At 41.8% G+C, this 18,044-nt stretch overlaps 1 protein-coding gene across 1 annotated transcript; it reads right to left on the minus strand.

The window, feature by feature from the left end:
• Positions 1-13,731: 13,731 nt before the first annotated feature.
• LOC111904731 (probable inactive receptor kinase RLK902) lies at positions 13,732-16,723 on the minus strand. Its single transcript, XM_023900459.3, has 2 exons — positions 15,177-16,723; positions 13,732-14,544 (listed from the first exon to the last, which is right to left on the minus strand). Exons 1-2 carry the CDS (start codon positions 16,492-16,494, stop codon positions 13,928-13,930), a joined length of 1,935 nt encoding a protein of 644 aa, XP_023756227.1. The 5' UTR covers positions 16,495-16,723; the 3' UTR covers positions 13,732-13,927.
• Between the last annotated feature and the right edge of the window lie 1,321 nt (positions 16,724-18,044).

The raw sequence follows: 18,044 nt of genomic DNA on the forward strand, positions 1-18,044 counted from the left end.
GGGCGAAGGACCCCATAGCTGCCAGACGATGGATTGCAGACATTGAGTCTGCACAGCCGATTACCTTCTGCCCTGAGGGGTCGAAGGTGAGATTTGCAGCAGGATGTTTGAGAGATCGAGCTAGGGATTGGTGGGAGTCCGTCGGTGACTCGTTGGGGGCCTCGGTTGTTGAGGCTATGACCTGGTCGGATTTCATGACCAGGTTCAGGGCAAAGTTTGCGCCGGCTGTCGAGCTTCAGCAGCTGGCCAGGGAGTTCCTAGATATGAGACAGACGACGGAGACTGTGGCGGAGATCACCGCCAAGTTCCGCGAGAGGGCATTATTAGTTCCCCAGTATGCGGGTGATGAGGACATGAGGAGGACCCGCTACCATGACATGCTCCGAGCTGATATTCGAGAGCATGTCAGTTTTTCAGCTTGCCTTACCTTGGACTCTATGATTTACAGGGCGAGGGAGAGAGAGATAGATCTGGAGCACGTCCGGAAGAGGAAGACTGAGGAGGGACAGACAGGAGGGGCTTCGGGGAAGAAGCCCAAGGGATCAGATGGTAGGCCGAAAGGCCAGTCATGACCGAGCCGCTACAGGAAATGCGGCAGGCCTCATGAGGGGGCATGTAGATTGGGATCGTCAGGCTGCTATAAGTACGGCAAGACGGGGCATTTCAGCAAGGATTATACCGCCCCTGCACCTGTGATTCAGACATCAGAGTTGCTGTGTTTTCACTGCAACCAGAGGGGCCACAAGAAGGCCAATTGCCCCCAGTTGACATCATCAGCGCCGGTTAAGGCGCCAGCTCCAGCTACCCTGCGGATTACGGACGGCCGGCAGGGCAAGGCAGAGGCTCCAATGGTGAGGAGCCGGGCGTTTCAAATGACAGCAGAAGAGGCACACGCCGCACCCGATGTGGTGACGGGTATGATTCTTTCTCTCTATTTTATTTTATGATGTTATGTTATTGATTTGTGCTCTGTGTATATGCATTAGGATCGTTCCATGTGAACGGTATTCCGGTTCATGTGTTGTTCGACTCGGGTGGCACCCGATCATTTGTTTCCCTTGCGCTTAGCAAGAGGTTTACTGAGTCCTCGGGCATGTTGGATTGCCCTTTAGAGGTAGATATTGCCGATGACCGATCGGTGCGAGCATCAGCATTGTTCAGGGATTGTGTTTTGAGGTTATTTGAGGAGCGTTATTTGGTGGATTTGGTTCCCATACCGTTGCGGGGGAACAAGGTGATTATAGGCATGGATTGGTTGAGCCCTAATGGGGCGCTGATAGATTGCGCACAGCAGCTAGTGCGGGTCAGGACCCCAAGCGGGGGAGAGTTGGTGATCCACGGCGAGAGGCCACAGCGTGGACCTATAGTATGTTCAGCAGCGAGAGCTAGGCGCTGCCTTCAGCAGGGATGCGCGGGGTATGTCGCGTATGTTATGGATACCCGGGAGACGGGTAAGGCGACGGTGAGCGAGGTTCCAGTGGTACGAGACTATGCTGATGTGTTCCCGGAGGAGCTTCTTGGAATACCTCCGGAGCGCCAGGTAGAGTTCAGGATCGACCTAGTTCCTGGTGCGGCTCCGATAGCCAAGGTACCCTATCGTTTGGCTCCTCCCAAGATGCAGGAGTTGTCTACGCAATTGCAGGAGCTGCTGGACAAGGGATTTATTCGTCCGAGCAGTTCGCCTTAGGGAGCCCGATCCTGTTTGTGAAGAAGAAGGATGGGTCGCATCAGATGTGTATAGATTATCGGGAGTTGAATAAGGTAACGGTGAAGAACCGTTACCCACTCCCGAGGATTGATGATCTCTTTGATCAGTTGCAGGGAGCATCTTGGTTCTCCAAGATCGATTTGCATTCAGGCTATCATCAGATGAGGGTTAGAGAGGAGGATATACAGAAGACCGCATTTCGGACGCGTTATGGCCATTATGAGTTCGTGGTGATGCCGTTTGGGCTCACCAATGCTCCTGCCGCATTCATGGACCTCATGAACCGCGTGTGCAGACCGATGTTGGATCGGTCTGTGGTAGTTTTCATTGATGACATCTTCGTTTATTCCAAGACTCAGGAGGAGCACGAGGAGTATCTGAGAGAGGTATTGGAGATCCTGAGGAGAGAGAGCTTGTACGCCAAGTTCTCCAAATATAAGTTTTGGTTGCGCGAGGTGCAGTTTCTTGGGCACCTCGTCAATCAGAACGGGATTTCAGTAGACCCGGCCAAGGTGGAGGTCGTGATGAGGTGGGAGGTTCCGAAGTCTCCATCCGAGATTCGGAGTTTCCTAGGATTGGCAGACTACTATCGGAGGTTCATTCGGGATTTCTCCAAGATAGTCGTACCCCTGACACGGTTAACTAGGAAAGTCGTGGTCTTTTGGTGGGGGCCTGAGCAGCAGGCAGCGTTCGAGACTCTGAGGCAGAGATTATGCGAGGCACCGATCTTAGCCCTGCCCGAGGGCGTGGAGGATTTTGTGGTATATTGCGATGCGTCGATCTCAGGTTTAGGTGCAATGTTGATGCAGAGGGGGCATGTCATTGCTTATGCCTCGAGGCAGCTGAAGCCTCACGAGGCGAACTACGCGACGCACGATTTAGAGTTGGGGGTAGTGGTCTTCGCCCTCAAGATTTGGCGGCATTACCTTTACAGGGTTCGTTGTACCATTTACACGGACCACAAGAGTTTGAGGTACCTCATGGATCAGCCGAATCTGAACATGAGGCAGCGTCGGTGGTTGCACGTGGTGAAGGATTATGATTGCGAGATCCTTTACCACCCGTGGAAGGCCAATGTGGTGGACGATGCGCTTAGCCGCAAGGCGGAGCCGATCAGGGATGTTTGCATGAGGATGACTGTGGTGACTCCCTTGTGGGAGCAGATTTGGGAGGCTCAACAGGAGGCTATGAAGGAGGAGCATCGGAAGAGTGAGAGAATAGTGGGTCAAGTCACCTCCTTTGATTATGATAGTTGGGGGTTGTTGACACTACATCGTAGGGTGTGGGTGCCGTATCATGGAGGCGTGCGCCAGATCTTGATGGAGGAGGCGCACAAATCCCAATTCTCTATTCATCCAGAGGCAACGAAGATGTATCGGGATCTTCGCCTGGACTATTGGTGGCCCTACATGAAGCGGGATGTGGCGTGGTATGTCGAGCGGTGTTTGACCTACAGGAAGGTCAAGGCCAAGCATCAGAGACCGCACGGTAAGATGCAGCTGTTGGATATCCCATTGTGGAAATGGGAGGATATTACGATGGATTTTATCACGAAGCTTCCACGAACGGCGCGAGGAGTAGATTCTATTTGGGTCATCGTGGATCGGTTGACCAAGAGCGCCCATTTTATTCCGATTCCGGAGAGTATCTCGGCCGAAAAGTTGGCCGATATCTATATCAGGGAGATAGTGGCGCGGCACGGGGTGCCAGTGTCAGTGATATCACATCGAGATGTGCGGTTCACTTCCAGGTTTTGGAAGAGGTTTCATGATGAGTTGGGCACTCGTCTGCATTTTAGCACCGCTTTTCACCCGCAGACGGATGGTCAGAGTGAGCGGACCATCCAGACTTTGGAGGATATGTTGCGGGCGTGCGTGTTAGATTTCGGTGGTAGCTGGGATACCTATCTTCCTTTGGCTGAGTTCTCGTACAACAACAGTTATCACGCGAGTATTGATCGTCCCCCATTCGAGATGTTGTACGGTCGGAGGTGTAGGACCCCGATATGCTGGGGTGAAGTTGGCCAAAGGGTGATGGGGAGCACCGAGGTGGTGCTCAAGATGACCGAGAGAATCCAGCAGGTTCGGAGCAGGCTTCAAACTGTGCAGAGTCGGCAGAAAAGTTACGCCGACAAGCGTCGATCAGACCTGGAGTTCCAGGTCGGGGATATGGTTCTCCTGAAGGTGTCGCCTTGGAAAGGCGTCATTCGATTCAGGAAGTGGGGCAAGTTGGGCCCGAGATTCATTGGACCGTTCAAGGTTGTAGCCCGGGTGGGCAAGGTGGCATATAGGCTGGATCTGCCAGGCGAGCTCCGCTAGATCCACAGCACCTTCCATGTCTCCCAGCTACGGAAGTGTCTCATGGATGATTCAGCGATGGTGCCATTAGAGGATATACAGGTTGATGACAGCCTAAATTACACTGAGCGCCCAGTCGCAATTCTCGACCGGAAGTCGAAGGATCTAAGGAACAAGAGGGTGGAGCTAGTGAAAGTGCAATGGCAGCACCGCAAGGGTTCAAAATGGACTTGGGAGCCGGTGGAAGAAATGATGGAGCATTACCCCGAGCTGTTTCAGGATCGAGCAGCAGACTTCGAGGACGAAGTCTAAAATAAGTGGGGGAGATTTGTAGCACCTGGTTCCTGGTACGTAAAATTTATCTTATTAATGGTCATTCTAGCCTTGGACTCGGCGAGTTGTAGGTCCGACTCGCCGAGTAGGGACGCGGTCCGGGGTCACGTTTAAGTTGGCGACTAAACGAGTCCATATTCTGGACTCGGCGAGTCACCGCTGTCTGTTGAAACCCTAAATTTCAAGGGTTTGCACCCTATTTAAACACTCATTTCTGCCCCAGCCTCGCCCCCATTCACCCTCAGAGCTCCCAACATCGTCTTTGCCCTTTTCCTTGTGAGATTGAAGTGTTTTGGGTGTGTTCTTGAAGTTTTTGAGGAGAAAGAAGAGTATATCAAGAAGAGGAGAAGGAGGCCAAGCATTTTTGTGACATCTCAACGTTTTCCTTGAGGTATAGCTCGTTTCCCCTCTGTTTTCAAGCTTGTAGTCCCTAATAGCTTCATGAAAGTCCTTTTTGAGCCATTCTTCAAGCTTGTTTGTGCTTGGTGGTTTGTAATAAGTTGTTAGCCTTTAGATCTAGGCATGAATTGTCCCTGGAGCTTGGATCTACTGCCTTTATGGAGTCATATTGCATGAAAGTCCTAGATCTACCCCTTTTGGTGCATTTTGAGCCCTAAAACCTTCATTGGTGATTATCTACACGTAAAGTTGGAAACTTTACGTGTAAACCAGGCCCTAGGAACCCAGATCTATGAATGGCATGGACTGGATTCAAGCAAAATCATGTGTATAGTTTTTGCATGAGGCAGACTCGACGAGTCGTTCATCTGACTCGTCAAGTCGGGTCACGAGTCCTCGGGTTGTTCCCCTTTTTGTGTTGTGAGTTAGAGAGGTGAGTCATAGGGTATGACTCAGTGGATTGGAAGCCAGACTTACTCATGAAGTCACTCAGCGAGTCAATGCAATGACTCGGCGAGTTCACGGCAATCTCCTTGTCTCAAGAACAACTCGGCGAGTTGTTCATACAACTCGGCGAGTCACAGCTTAGAGTGTTCTTCGGATGAAGATGAACTCGGCGAGTTGTTCATACAACTCGGCGAGTAGGATGAAGGACTATTGTCCTTGGGTATAGAAGGAAAACTCATCGAGTCTACGCTTAACTCGACGAGTAGAGACAGACTTATGGTCAGACTAAGGGAAAAGGGACTCGGCGAGTTGGCTAGCCAACTCGGCGAGTCTGGTCAACTGGCATTTGACTGTGACTTGACTCATGACTTGTTAAGGGTAAATGGACAATTTACCCTGAGGGCGGTTAGCAGTAATTGATTAAGTGTTTGGTGGGAATTACAGTCGGAGGATTTCCGAAGCAGCAGCAGACAGACCTTTCCCACACAGATCAGCAGCTACTTCGAGGTGAGTTAACTTCCAGTAGCGGTGGGTCTAAGGCCATAATGTCGGCCCACCAGTAGGAAATGTATGATAGATGATTGTCTTTGTGATATCATTTAGGTTTGCTACTACCTGATATGTTATATGCTAGTATGATATGTTACATGTGATAGTAATAGAGTTCGGTTGTTAGGACCGAAGGGTGGTCAGACACCCCAGATACGTCTGACAGTATATGATGATATGTTTGCATGCGAGCTTTTTACGTTATATGCGATAGAGTTAGTAGGAGGGGACTAGTCCCCGAGTTCGGTCGTTAGGACCGAAGGGTAGTTCAGGCACCCTAGATATGTCTGATAATATGTTATGTTATGATATATGTGATAGTAGCAGTAGGGGGTGAAATAGTCCCCGAGGTTCGGTCGTCAGGACCGAAGGGTAGTCAGCACCCCAGAACGGCGTGACATGGGTAGTCAGCACCCCAGAATGGCTTGACACAGGTAGGTCGGCACCCCAGAATGGTCGTACCGGGTAGGTCGGGCACCCCAGAAATGCCCGACAATATGTATGATATGTGATTGTATGATAGGCGGTACGATGGGGGAACTCACTAAGCTTCTTGCTTACAGCTTTCAGTTTTTGTTTCAGGTACCTCTTCTTCGAAGGGGAAGGAGCTGGCGCGGTAGCAGCCCATCACACACATGTTTCGTATTCCGTATCATGAGACCTTCCTGGGGATTTGTACTCTGAAATTTTTATGTTATTGAAATGTTTTTCCAGACGTGCGATATCTTTATAAAATGTTATGATCAGTAAACGTTTTATTCGAATGTTTTGCTAAATATATGTTTTCAAAAATGAAATTTTTGGCTCGTATTTTGGGGTGTTACATTAAACTTCTCCATATTATTGATTTTTCCTAGTTTCAAAACTATACTCTTCTTTTTGTTTTTTCCAATAAAGAACCAATGGATTCAAAAGTGCTTCTAAATATCCTAATAGTTATCTACAATGCAAGAAATAATACATGCTCTCAAAACAAACAATGTAGGATGCTAGCTGTCTTTGTGACACTTGCATTATGTGTTGGGTTGGGCCCATTGATAAGTTGGGTTGGGCCTATTGGTATACATGTTGGGTTGGCCTAATTGGTACACATGTTGGGATGGGCCAATTGGTATACATGTTGGGTTGGGCCTATTAGTATGTATGTTGGGTTAGGCCTATGGATACGTTGGATTGGGCCTATTTGAATGTCGGGCTGGGCTCGTTGTATGGTATGTAGTATTTTGGGAAACTCACTAAGTTTTCTGCTTACAGTTTGTGATTTAAACATTTTCAAGTACTTCCAGTTCCAAAGGGAAGGGCCCGACTTGACTACATCGCATCCCCTGGTGGCTTTTTCCACATTGATTACTTTTGATTTACTATGATGTTTGAGAAATACATTTTTAGTTGTTGGTTTTGGAATATATATATATATATATATATATATATATATATATATATATATATATATATATATATATATATATATAGCTGTATGACTTGATGGTTTAAAAATGAACATTTTTACTACTATTTTTGGGACGTTACATTTAGAATTTCATAGTACAACCCTCCAAAATTCTTCCTTTTAAAACCAACCTACGAAATCCCACTCTGTTGACGAAAGGCGTCCATTATGAAATGTCAAAACTATATTATGGACATATCATCATTTAACAGTTATCTTCCTTATTTTGTAGTAAGCCACCCCAAAATGGATGATTATTGTGGGAATTGTTAAATTAAGGTATCTAAGTCAGTAACTAAATTGGTATATTCTTGTAATTAGAAGCAAAGTCCTTTTTGGGTTGCCCTAAAAAACTACAACTTAATTGGAATGACAATTATAGAGAGAGGATGATTATTAGATTATTATATGGTTGATAATCTAATTGGAAATTATGAGGAAATGATTTGTTATTATATTATATGATTAATATATTAATTGAAAATAGATAGTTGATTTATTAATTTATTAAGTGATTAATAAATTAATATGAGATCAATAGTTAAACAATTGACTTATTAATTATAAGGTTAATAAATTAATAAGAAATCAATTTAAGTTAACTACTTATTAATTATAATTAATCTGGAATTAATTGGAACTAATTAAAGGTGCAAGAGGTGGATTGTAATTGTTCAATAGTTAAACAAAAGATGCAATTCTAGAACAATCCAAGGGGTGGACGGTTTTGAGAGCTTCCTTAGGGTTTCCATAAGTCTCTTAGATGCATATAAGGAAAGGATTTGGATCATGATTAAATTCATTCAAATCTTGCTTGGTCCCTAAGTTACCTAAACTATAAATAGGACCCCTTATGAGCTTAATTTTTGTTCATACACTTCCCATAAACCCGAGGAACGAAAATTTTCCTCTCCTCCTCTCTCGTTAATTGTCTTCTAGTTCTAGGGTTTTGGTGTAAGCCATTAGATGCATCATACTTGGTGCTAGCTTTCCAAACTCTTCTAAGGAAGGATTGAAGTGATTTGTTTCCTAAAACAAATCAAAGCTATGTAACTGTAACATCCCGGTGTTAAGGTACTTCTAATCATGGGCTTTATGATTTTGGTACATAGAATTTTGGTCCATAAGTTGAGAAATGGTGAAAATGGGCCCAATGTGGCTTTTGGTGGATTTTGGGCCGGATGAGTACGCCATGCATACGTAGGTATACGCTAAGCGTACTAAGGTGTGCCTAAGTACGTTGGGCGTACAAGGGTGGCATGAAAAACCCTAATTTTGGGGACTTGACTCATATTTAAGCACCTTTATGGACATAAACCATATTCTTATCTAGCCTTTTTTAGAGATTTCGCCCCTCAAGCAACCCTAGAGAAAAAAGAAGCTAATTTGTGAGCCTTGAAGAGATTTTAGTGTGGTTTTGTAGAAAAAAGAAGGTGATGCAAAGACCTTGGAGTGGTGTGCATTGTAGAACTGGATTTCTAGCTTGTTTGCAACCTCAAAAAGGTATAAAGCTTGCATCTTTTCCACTCCATCTTGTAGGTCTAGGTTTTTGGTCTTTAAAGTCTCTTTTTGGTCCTAAAATGATGATTCTTGAACAAAGCATGTTCTTGACCCATTAAGTCATCCGACCTTTGGAAGGGTCTTGAGTCATAAAAATGGGTTCCAAATGGTTAGTTTTGCTTCATGCATCATGTAGAAGGTCTTAATGGATTAAGACCTTGAGTTAAGCACTTATTTGGCATGCTAAGTCATAAAGTCGGAGACTTTATGACTCCTAAGAGTATTTTAGCCATGGATCTTCAATATGGACGCAAGAGCTTTATCCATTAAGCTCTTAATGGAAGTTTTGGGTTTCTCGGAGTACGCCCTGCATACTCGACGTACGCCCTGTGTACGGGGTCAACCACCTAAATGGTTGTCAACAGGCAAGGAAACGAGTACACCCAGCGTACTTTCGGTGTATGCCTCACGTACTCACCCTGGGTCGACTCGGTTGAGTTGATTCGGCTGGGTTGACTCAGTTGACTTAGTTAGTTTGACCAAGTTTGGTCATTTGGTTGGAATAGGAGGCAGTTGGAGCTGAGATTCGGATTCGAGACCTGATCAGCTTTTGTTCAGTTTGCGAGGAGAGTTTTCCTCGATGTACTTGCAGGCCGAAGGCACCAAGGCCGACCCATTGGTTTGATACTTACTGATATGCTGAATATGGAATAGATATTCATGATATGTTGGTATGGTAGATCTATAGGACTACCTGCGATTCTATTTGCATAATTATTTGTATATGTTTATTGTCTGGTATATGTCGACATATTGTATTGGGTTGAGGTTGTATTGCTCCATGTGGTAGCCAACAAACCCTAGAGAATTCCATATATGAGTTGAGGGTCGGGTAGGGCATGTCAGACTCATATTGAGGGCTCATGAGCAATCCAGATATGAGTTGAGGACCAGGCGGTATGCCAAATTCGTACTGAAGGCTTGATGGTATTTCATTCCGATGACAGATCTAGTTAGGAAGCAAACCAAACATAAGTTGTGGGCCCCGAGTGTAACGCCCGCAAATCTGGGCTAGTCAAATTAGAGGCAATAGGGGTCGAAAACGACTTTTCGACAAAAGATTATTTATACAAGGTTTTCGTACATATAAAGAACGCCGAAAACCGAGTTATAACGAAGAAGTTATGACCCGTTGAAGTTTCGCGACGGAACCGGCACGATACCGAGAAGCGTAAATAGTGAATTTACGATAGAGCGAGATTTAGCCTTAGCGATCTAAACGAAAGTCGTAGAATATGTTAAACTAAGAACATCGATAAAAAAAAACGCCCAAATCTGACTTCGTATGAGGAAGTTATGATTTTTCTAAGATTTAGCATAGCAGTGCACAGCCCGAAATCTGAATTTTAGATCGGTCGATTTTTAGCCGACGGGATCTAAATGAAAGTTGTAGTACTCGTAAATACCAACGCGTGGATATAAATAACATCGATAATAGAGCTCGTATGCAAAAGTTATGGACGAAGCTTAGTCCCTACTTTTCGAATGCGGCGAATTTGATACAGTTTTGTAAATACGAGATAGAATGAGAATTAGCCAACGAGGTCTAAATGAGAGTTGAAGATCTCATTAATAGGAACTCAACGGTAAAAAGACAGACAAAAATGGAGCTCGTATGCGAAAGTTATGGACGAAGCTTAGTCCCTACTTTTCAAGCGCGGCGAATTTGATACAGTTTTGTAAATCCGAGATAGAATGAGAATTGGCCAACGAGGTCTAAATGAAAGTTGAAGATCTCATTAATAGGAACTCAACAGTAAAAAGACAGACAAAAACGGAGCTCGTATGCAAAAGTTACGGACGAAGCTTGGAGACTACTTTACTATACACTTCCTATAAATACAAGGGTGAACTCCTCATATTTTCTTCACACCATAAGCCTTTCTTTCTCTCTCTAACTTCTCTCTAGCCTCCCTAAACCCCTCCCAAGTCTAGGGAACCTCCCTATCACGAGAAGAAAGCCCCGGAGCGCCCGACGGCTCCGAGAAGAAAAGCTTTCGGCTCGGAAACGCTGCTCCAGCGAAGCCCGGTTTTTAATAAAAAAATTCGCTGTTTTATCAAAGGAATATCGTTTTGAGAGTATCGAAGCGCTGTCCGAGTGCTGAGTCACCACCTACTCAGGTGAGTGCATAGTTACTTTCATCTTACACATAGATATGAAGTATTTTAATATAAATTACGTGCTATGTGTGCATATTGTTTGAATACTTGTTGTCTATGCTGGATGAATGATTTATACATGTTTTAAATGATTTAAACTGTATATTTATTTTATATCTACAAATATGTTGGGATAAAACATGGGTAGATGAAATAGTTGGTGAGTGATGAAATAAAATAATGAGAGATAGGTGATGATAGATAGGTGACTATGAATTGGTGATGTAGGATACTACAACCTTGTCCGACAATTTGGAGATGTAGTCATCTACCAGAGTATAGATGGCGACCACGGACTATTATAGACAACCCCGTGGAAACATCAGCAGGCTAGCAACCTGTAGGTGATGAATTACGAGTTCAGGCGATGTTGTAACTACGTATTCATGCGATGATAGTCTAACCCTTATTATGAAGTACGAGTCCAGGCGATGTTGTGGCTACGTATTCATGCGATGATAGACTAACCCTTATCATGATTTACAAGTCCAGGCGATGTTGTGGCTGCGTAATCATGCGATGATACCCTAACTCTTGCTAGACACATATTGAGGGAGTAATCCCCGGATTAGTATTGTCTATGCAATGTAGGCGATGATCCTTAGGTAAAGTTCGTAAGAACAATCATATAAGGAAATACGATGTAAGGAGATGAAAAGTAAATATGATATAAGAGATGACCCTTGAGATAATATCTTTAGGGAAGACTAAAAGAAGATAACGGGGATGGGTAATTGGGTTGATTGTTTGATTGTTTAAACATAATAACTATATTATTGTGGGTTGAAAACCCTATGTACTCACCAGGTTTCCCAACCTGACCCACTCAGTTTATTTACATCACAGGTGACGATATGAAGTGACATTACACTGAGAGATTTAAAGAGATGTAGATCACTAGTGTAAATAATTGTAAGTTCTGTTTATGCTTATGTTTCTGTATTAACAATGACATCCCAAACGTTTTAAAATGAAATAAATACGTTTCTTCGAAAATGTTTTAATAACGTATTTATCGTGTTTTTCTGGGAACAAATTCCGCAACATTTTTATAAAATGAAGTACTCTGATTTTTATAAAGCATAAACAAAAATCGGTCTTTTCTGGCCGTGATTTTGGGGATGTCACACCGAGGGCAAGCCAAACTTATGTTGTGGGCTTAGGGGTAATCTAGTCTTTTAGATGTGGACCCATTGCATGTTGTTATTATATATGTTATTTGGTTATGTGTTGGTACTTTCGGAGAACTCACTAAGCGTTGGCTTACAGTTTTAGGTTATGTTTCAAGTACTTCGGATGACCACGGGAAGGCGAAGGCATGACCGTACACATCCTCTTGTTATGATCTATGATTTTGGGCAAATTCTAACATCAGAAATGTTTTGAAAACTATTTTGTAAACACTTTATAGATTTGGGTTGTATTTAAAAAGTTTAAAATTGTCATGATTTTTATGGATGTTACAGTAACCCTAATTTTTTTGTTTTGATTATGCTAAGGTTTCATTAGGATCATGTTAGTTTTGTTGTTCATAGTATGCTGCATTCAAAGTGTATGCCATAGATCATTTAGTTTGTTCTTAAGTGTTAAGTGAAATCCTGCAAGCACATATTTTTTGTAACCTATAAAATCCATCAGGAATTCCTTTTAATATTGACTAAGACTATACGGTATGGGGGTGTCAGATGTTTTCGACCTCCGATTTGGCATGCTTTTCCGATGGCAAACATCACCCCATGTCCTTTCTTGTTGTCGACGGCAAGATTCCAACGATTTGGCATGCTTCTCTCTCTCTCTCTCTCTCTCTCTCTCTCTCTCTCTCTCTCTCTCTCTCTCCCCCCCCCCCCCCTTTACCCTCTTTTAATGGATTTTGGCTAAGGCTTCTGGTATACATTCAACGGCGTCATTGATGTGACATAGTGGTGGGAATGAGAACACCACCCCGTGTAATTGTGGTGATGATGTGGAGTAGTGGATTGTGGTCACCACCACAATTAACCATATCCAATCATATTTTTTTCTCTCCCTATCTCTCTTTACCTCTCTCTACATTTTAAATAATTAAAAATATTTTTTATTTATATAATCAAAAAATAAAAGGGATATAATGTTGTGGAAAGATGAGTATAGCAACCTAATATGATTGTGTGTGGTGATGAGATTGTAGAGACATGACATCCACCGTATTTATGATTGGTGGTGGATACTCTTAAAAGCAAAAGGCTTAAGAGTTTGTCCCTAACACCACATCCTAATTTCTATATAGAATGAAAAGAATGATTTTTAGTCCAATGGTATCCGGTGTTGTCCTCCTTCCTTGAAGTCGGGGGTTCAAGTTTTGCATTAAACATATATAGAATAATTTAGGAGCTGTTTAGTATATTTTATGTTTAAATAATAATAATAATAATAATAATAAAGGTTTAGTGAGATGAAGCTTAGGTGGAGTGTCCCGTTCATCCTAATATCCATAACTTTTTATAAGAAAATTACTTAATTTTGTTATTTTCTAATAGAAAAAAAGTTTCCATTTAGAATCTACTCCTTTATATGTGCATTTGATACCGGAACATCAGTCGAATTGGCTCTCACTCACATGCTCCGGTCTCATTCTCTGTCCCTACAACTAATTCGGTTCAGTCATTCTCGTTCGAATAAAAAATATATTTCTTTTGTGTCCCTACAGTTAAATAAAAAGATACTAACTTCAAGGGAGACACACATTTAATAATCATAAACGACTTTTTAACTTTGACACCTACTCTTCAATGACCAAATAAACAATTGCATTATACACAATTAATTCATCACAATATTACAAAACCACATATAACAACTTAACCACTTCCTTCTTTTGTGGTTCCATACTTCCATATAAAAAAACATGTTTACAAAAAAACAAAGAAAAGAATACCATTCATTTCGATTTCATATCACAATTTACTACACAACCTACAATGTGTATAAAAAATCAACAACAACAAATCAAATCAAAAACAACAAATTTCAAGAAAACATCAAGAATCAAGAATCACTCACGATATCACTCGATAAATTCCCTTCCCTCTCTTGCACCCCATTCGACCTACAAAGCTCCTCAATTTGACTCATCACATCACCCATCAAAGGCCTCTTATCAGGATATTGTGCACAACATTCAATAGCCAATTGCAACAATTGAACCATATCATCTTCCACATTTTGATACCTAAGAAGCTCAAGATCAAACACTTCAGAAGTCCATTCTTCACGAACCACAGATTGGACCCACCTTGGAAGATCAACCCCTTCTTCATTCAATAACGCATGGGTCGGGGCTTTACCCGTTAAAAGCTCCAATAGTAACACACCAAAACTGTACACGTCAGCTTTTTGGGAGATTTTTCGGATATCCGTAACCTCCGGTGCACGATAGCCGTCTATACGAGTTGGGGTTGAGATGGGGCCCACGAGCTGAGCGAGCCCAAAATCGGAGACACGGGATTCGTAGGTTGTTGTTAAAAGAATGTTTGATGATTTTATGTTTCCGTGAGATACGGTTGGTCCTTGCGCGTGTAAGTAGGTGATTCCGCGGGCCGCTCCGAGTGCGATCGCAGATCGGGTTTCCCAGTTCAATGGTGTTCGACCGGCTCCTCGGTTACCTACACAATAGTTCAATAACATCAGTTTTCTGAAAGTTATTGATCGATAGCTGACAAAATTGTCAGCTATCATTAACTTTGGGTTTTAACACTAAAACTCAAAGTTATTAGTAGTAACTTTTTGAGTTTTTTTTTATAAAAGCTCAAAATGTTACTAGTATTACCAGTAAAGTAACTTCTTGTTTTTTTTAAAAAAGCTCAAAAATTACTAGTATTACCGGTAAAGTAACTTCTTGTTTTTTTTAAGAAAGTTACATTACAAATCTTGTTTTTTCTAATAGTAAAATAAAATAAGTACGGAGTATATTTTATCCCTAATTTTTGTTTTAGGAAGATTGAGAAGAAATGCTTAAACCCAACTACCCCATTAATTTAATACCCTGATTAGTATCTTTAATCTCACTTCATTACCATTTACCAAACGACATTGTGTGCAGAGTTATATCAATATATGACAGATCTAAGAACAACCTTGAAATTTTTAATTTGAAAAAGACAGTTGACCACCCACATTATGATTAAAAAATTAGGGAATTTCAAAAATCAAGAATCGAGATCCACGATTTCTTGGTTAATAATTTGAAATTAGGAAATGGTAATTATGTTTAGGAATTGAAGAAGAGATAATTTACCATGTAAGAGAGCAGATAAGCTTCCCATAGGCATGTAATCGTAGACAAGAAGCTTTTCTTCGCCATTGCAGTAGTACGCTCTTAAAGGAACTAAATTCTCATGATCCATTGCTCCTACACCTTCGATTTTCTCTCTGAATTCCTTATCCGCCATTGTTACATCCTTCAACCTTTTCACGGCCACCGCAAAACCCATCTCCAGCACCGCCTTGTAGGCAGTGCCGAATGTCCCTTTCCCTAAAACTTCAGCGGATGCTCTCAGTAAATCCTCCAAATCGAACTTACCTAACTCCTTGTTCTTCTTGAAGAACACTAGCTTTTTAGTAACAACCTCACCGGATTTCCCCTTCGCAGCACCTCCTGCGCCACCAACCGCCGCCGTTAACGATGGGTAACTGTCAACATTCTCAGTGGATTTCTCACGGGGCATCTCAACTTCTACATGCTTTGCTTCGACCAGATCCTTTGGCCTTGTCTCCTCCTTTTGATTTCTCTTCTTACAACACAAAAAGAACAAAATTATAAGAATTAGTAACAGAGCCAGTACGGATCCTATCACAATTCCGGCAATGGCGCCGCCGGAGAGCTTATTTGATTTGGATTTGGATGGCACTGCGCCCGGCCCGGACTCTGACCCGTTACAGCTTGCAAGCGGACCTCCGCAGAGGGAGTTACCGGAAAACGCGGAATCTGGGAAAACCGAGAACTTTGATGGGATTTCTCCGGTTAATTGGTTGTTGGAGACATTGAAAAGAGCGATATTAGTCCGGTTTAGGTCCGGAATTGAACCTGTCAACGCATTGTTCTCCAAATACAATGTGGCTAAACGGGTCAAATTATTAATCGAATTCGGAATAGTACCGGATAAATTGTTGTTCGCGAAGCTAACCCTAACGAGATTCACGAGAGGGGAAAACGAATCCGGAATCGGGCCTGAAAACAGATTGTTTTGGAGGTAGAGATTCCGGAGGTTAACGAGTGAGAAGATGTCTGCGGGGAGAGGACCGGAGAGGGCGTTGTAACGGAGACTGAGAGTGGTAAGTTGGGTCAAATTGCCGAGGGTGTTGTCGGGGAGTTGGCCGGAGAGACCCATTCCGGGGAAGTGAAGTTCGACGACACGGTTGGTTTTGTTGTCGCAGAAGACACCGGGCCATGTGCAAGGGGTGGAGGGTTGGGAGATGTTCCATAGGATGGATCTGCCGCCGACGGCTGAGCGGATAGCAAGGATGGCTAACCTGTCGGCGCTCAGGTCAGGCTTACCGGCGATGAAGAGGGAGAAGAAAAGGATTACAGAGAAAAAGAAAGGATTTTTCTTCATCTTGGAGAGAGAGAAAGAAGAGAGAGAGGCCACTACGTTTGAGAGTGGTGTGGCAGTAGGAGTAGAAAAAGAGCAGTTTATTCCTCACTTTCTCTCTCTAGAACGATTCGGGTTGTGGGGCAACTCAATAGAAAAAGTTCAATGAGGTAAGATTCCAAATTTTGAGAAAGATAGGGGCAAACAATGTGACTTTCATAAAAAGTAACGAGTAAAATGTAAAATTGGCAATTGTTCGAAAAAAAAAATAATAATAAATTAAGTGGATATAGCCTATTATCTTTTTAACTTGTATTTGTATAGTAGTCTAATTTTTTTTATAGTACAAAAAAATATATTATATTTTTTAATTTATTTTAATATGTTAATAATTTTTAAACTCTCTCACACATATATACACACACCATCATGTTCTTCACAAAACATATATCGAAACAAACCAACAACACAGAAGAAGAATATTATGAACATGTAGTCAAAAGCTACTTTAGTATGTACCCAAATGGAAGAGAAAGGACATAGTCTTCAAATCAGTAAAGGCTGTAAAGCAAAATGAAAAATGAACAGAGATCAAGAAACAAATGCACCCTCTCGATATGTAAGCCCTAATTAAAAAAACTAAATACCTATGGGTAAATATGAACTCTAAATCGTAGAAACAAAATTCAGGGAAATAGAGATGAACCCTAGATTAAGAGTTCTGTTTTTTGGTCACTATGATGAGAGAGATACTCTTACTTAAACTTGATCAGCCCTTTACTTATGGTTGATTTCTATAAAATGCAATGAATATTACTGTTATTCATTGATTTCTAATGTGGTTAAGCCTCTTGGTTTGATTTTAAAATGATCATAATGACATTTGACACGACAACAATGTTTTAAAAACCAGTTTTTTAGTTGAACCGGTATGGTGACCGATTACTGGTTGCACCTTCGGTTCAACGGGCTTCTATAATTTTTATATTTTTTTTCCTATTTTCCTACATACACACAAAGATCCATAATTTTAAACATTAAACATACACATAAATATAAGTTGAAGATCAATCTAAATACATTAAAAACGCATAACCGTAAGTTTTACATCAATCTGCGTACATCAAAAATAAAATAAAGTAAAATATGGAAACAAAATATAATTTTAGATAAATACAAACGCATTAAAAAATATTATAATATTTATCATATGTGTTTATTTAAATAAATCTAAATAGCTGTGAAAAAAAGTTTGGTATGAAAATGATTAATTTCCATGTGTTTTTGTTTAATTTAACCGGTTCAACCGGATTTTTGTAAAAACCAACCGGTTCATTCCGATTCAGAAATAAATATAAAACTGATGCTAATTGAACCACTTCCTTTTTCGGTTTCCAGTTCAATCAATCGGTTCAAATCGGTTTTTAAAACATTGCACAAGAGTTATACGATTAACTATCTCTATTATCATTCTTTAATTCATATCATGCTTGATTTAATCTGAATTGATCTAAATGGTCATGGAAATCAATTGGTGTACATATTGGTCATCTAATGAAATTTTATACACATTA

Source organism: Lactuca sativa, chromosome 3 (genome assembly GCF_002870075.4).
Source record: "Lactuca sativa cultivar Salinas chromosome 3, Lsat_Salinas_v11, whole genome shotgun sequence".
Lineage (NCBI taxonomy): Eukaryota > Viridiplantae > Streptophyta > Magnoliopsida > Asterales > Asteraceae > Lactuca > Lactuca sativa.